The sequence below is a fragment of the Penaeus vannamei genome, chromosome 3, assembly GCF_042767895.1.
Source record: "Penaeus vannamei isolate JL-2024 chromosome 3, ASM4276789v1, whole genome shotgun sequence".
NCBI classification, from domain to species: Eukaryota; Metazoa; Arthropoda; class Malacostraca; order Decapoda; family Penaeidae; genus Penaeus; species Penaeus vannamei.
This window is the reverse complement of record NC_091551.1, coordinates 706,990-709,489: the sequence shown is the minus strand read 5'-3', so window position 1 is coordinate 709,489 and position 2,500 is coordinate 706,990. Positions and strand designations below refer to the sequence as shown.

At 45.4% G+C, this 2,500-nt stretch overlaps 1 protein-coding gene across 8 annotated transcripts in view; it reads left to right on the top strand.

Annotated features, from left to right (window-relative positions):
* Bruce (BIR repeat containing ubiquitin-conjugating enzyme) overlaps positions 1–2,500 on the top strand; it is a 62,768-nt gene that overhangs the window by 20,395 nt on the left and 39,873 nt on the right. For all 8 annotated transcript variants that reach the window (XM_070139487.1, XM_070139479.1, XM_070139515.1 and 5 more), the window contains exons 6-8: positions 655–874; positions 1,056–1,422; positions 1,536–2,500. The exon at positions 1,536–2,500 is cut by the window's right edge and continues 126 nt beyond it. In XM_070139487.1, the coding sequence (XP_069995588.1) occupies positions 655–874; positions 1,056–1,422; positions 1,536–2,500 (1,552 nt within the window). The remainder of the gene's footprint in view (positions 1–654; positions 875–1,055; positions 1,423–1,535) is intronic.

The window sequence follows — 2,500 nt, the reverse complement described above, 5'->3', positions numbered from 1 at the left end:
CCTTGCTACACATTACTCAAAGATGTCATTACACAGAGTTAAACACCTCAAATCGCTCATGGTTTGGGGTTGTTTTTTATATTATGGGGCTGGAATATTAGAGATTTTACTCAAGAACATTTGTATGTGCCATTGAAGCTATTTTGAACTGTCTGTCAAAGATTGAGGCTGATATTCACATTCAGGATAGGGCACCGTGTCATACCACAAAATTAGTAGTGAACTGGTGTGAATTTTGTAGTATAAAATTGTTAAAACCTTGATCAGGAGACTCTACATCAAGCACCATTTAAAGGACAAGGACACATCCATCCTGCGTTTTCAAACCATCATTCAAGGCATATGAGACAATATCAAGCATGAATATTTACAACACGTAGCTCATTCTCTTCCAGATGATAAAGAAAAGTCACAGATACGTTATCAGTTTTGAATTTTAGTCCGTATCCCCTTTATTCCCATTTTTTATTACATTAATCATCTCCCTAGGTAAGACAGGTATTTGCAAGGTCAGCGCTTTCCACCACCACTGTGACTGTATACGACTCCCTGCTACATGTTTATGAATTCTGTGCTACGTGTAACCTCCAGCTTAGTTTATAGTTTCTTAAAACGAAATCAAGCTGTGTCACTTCTATCATGCCTCCTTCACAGGTCAGAACATGAGCGCCACTCACCAAACTGCCCGTTCGTGAAGGGGGAATACACGCACAACGTCCCTCTGTCTGTAACTTATGCCACCAGCCCGGCCTTAACCCACAGCGAGCGAGCAGAGGAAGTGGCTTTCATTAGCAACACCAATAGCCATCAGTTTATTGCCTCAGCCACCAGACACGGCAGTATTGTGGTCTGGAACACAGCAAAGGAACTAAAGGTATTAGCTATTAAGAGCAGGAAATGAAGAAAATCTGTGAAACTGATGTTTTATACTGAGTGATGATACGTTTTAATGTTGTGGAATGAGAGGTATTTGATCTTTCAACAAATATTCTTTCATGTAGACAGAAACTTGAAGTCTCAACAATTCAGTTATGGAGTGTTTTTTTCCATTGCAGAAAGAAGTCAGTTTTTCCATTGATCCATCAGATTCGACAATATTAGATAAACATTTTTCGGACACAATTGGGTACACGGACGTGCCCCTCCAACCCCCAGCACCTCGAGAAGCCTGGCCTTGGGGAGAGGAGGAGCAAAACGGGCCAGCCAATATTGAAAATGATCCCCCCTCCCACCCTGGGTCCCACCCAGAGACGGATGCGCAGGGTTCCCTTGCAGTGGAGAATGATGATGCCGCTAATCTCCAATCTCCTCTGTCACCGTCTCCACCCTCACAGGCCCCTCCCGCTCCCCCTGCCCCGCCACCCCCACCTGCACCCCCTTCGTCTCAGGTGGTAGATTTGCCTCTTGATGATATAGCTGTTGGTAAGTTCTCCTTCAAGGATGAGGTTGATGTAGACTATTTTGAGATACCCTTAACACACATATAAGGAAAATGTTTCAGCCAGTTGACTTTAAAAATTCTTTGCTTCTTTCAGATGAACTGTTTGCTCCTCCGCGGCCATCACATGATGTTCGAGTGTCCTCCCTGTGTGTCCTGGCAGACCCTAATGAAGTGTCTCAGAGATACAAGGGTGCTGCAGTCAATTTGTCATCATCTGTGAGATCTTGCCTTGTGGTTGGTGTGGGCCTTAGACGTTATGAGTTATTTGGTACCTCCAGTAGCGACAGGCAGGAGACCTGTGATGTGGGCCTAGTGCAAGTGCTGAATAATGTGAATCAGGCGAGCCAAAGGAAGGCAGAGACTTTAGACATTATGAAGTTAGACTCCTCTAGAATAGGGTCTGTAACGGAAGAGGAAAATGACAATGACTGTATTGCTGTGGAATCTGAGTCTGCCTCCTTGAGTGATCCTGCAGTTGTGTCTACCTCTGTGTCTGCCGGCCAACAGAACTTTGTGCCGTATCTGTTAGTGTACGACCTCAATGTCATGGTGCCGCAGACAGCCACCAGTAATAAAGTGGCGGCGAAACCTGTCATTCAGGGCCCTTACAAAAAGTCAACTGTGAAAGTTGGAACATTTGGGCAGTCCAATATCTCGTACTCGAAAAGCAAACAGCTATGGTCAGATCCCTTAGCAAACGATATTGAAATGTTCTTTGCCCCACCAAATGTGTTTGTGAAAAACAAGGGCACCTCCCAAGTGAGCTCGACCTCCACATCTAAGTCAAAAGCCAAAGATAGTCAGGTACCAGCTGAGCCCGAATCAAAGAATGACCTGAAAAAGGAACCCAAATGCATCCAGTGTATTCCCCTACCCCATAAATTAAACAGTGTAAAGTTGCGCCTTACAGTGGACCACATTGTGCCGACCACATGCGGGGAGCACATCATCGTGACCCTAAGCAGAAGTGACAACTCGGGCACCAGTGCCAGCTCAGGGAGCATGACTGCTTCTGACAGCAATGATGGGGCAGTAGGGGGGTCACGGGAAGTGTTCGGG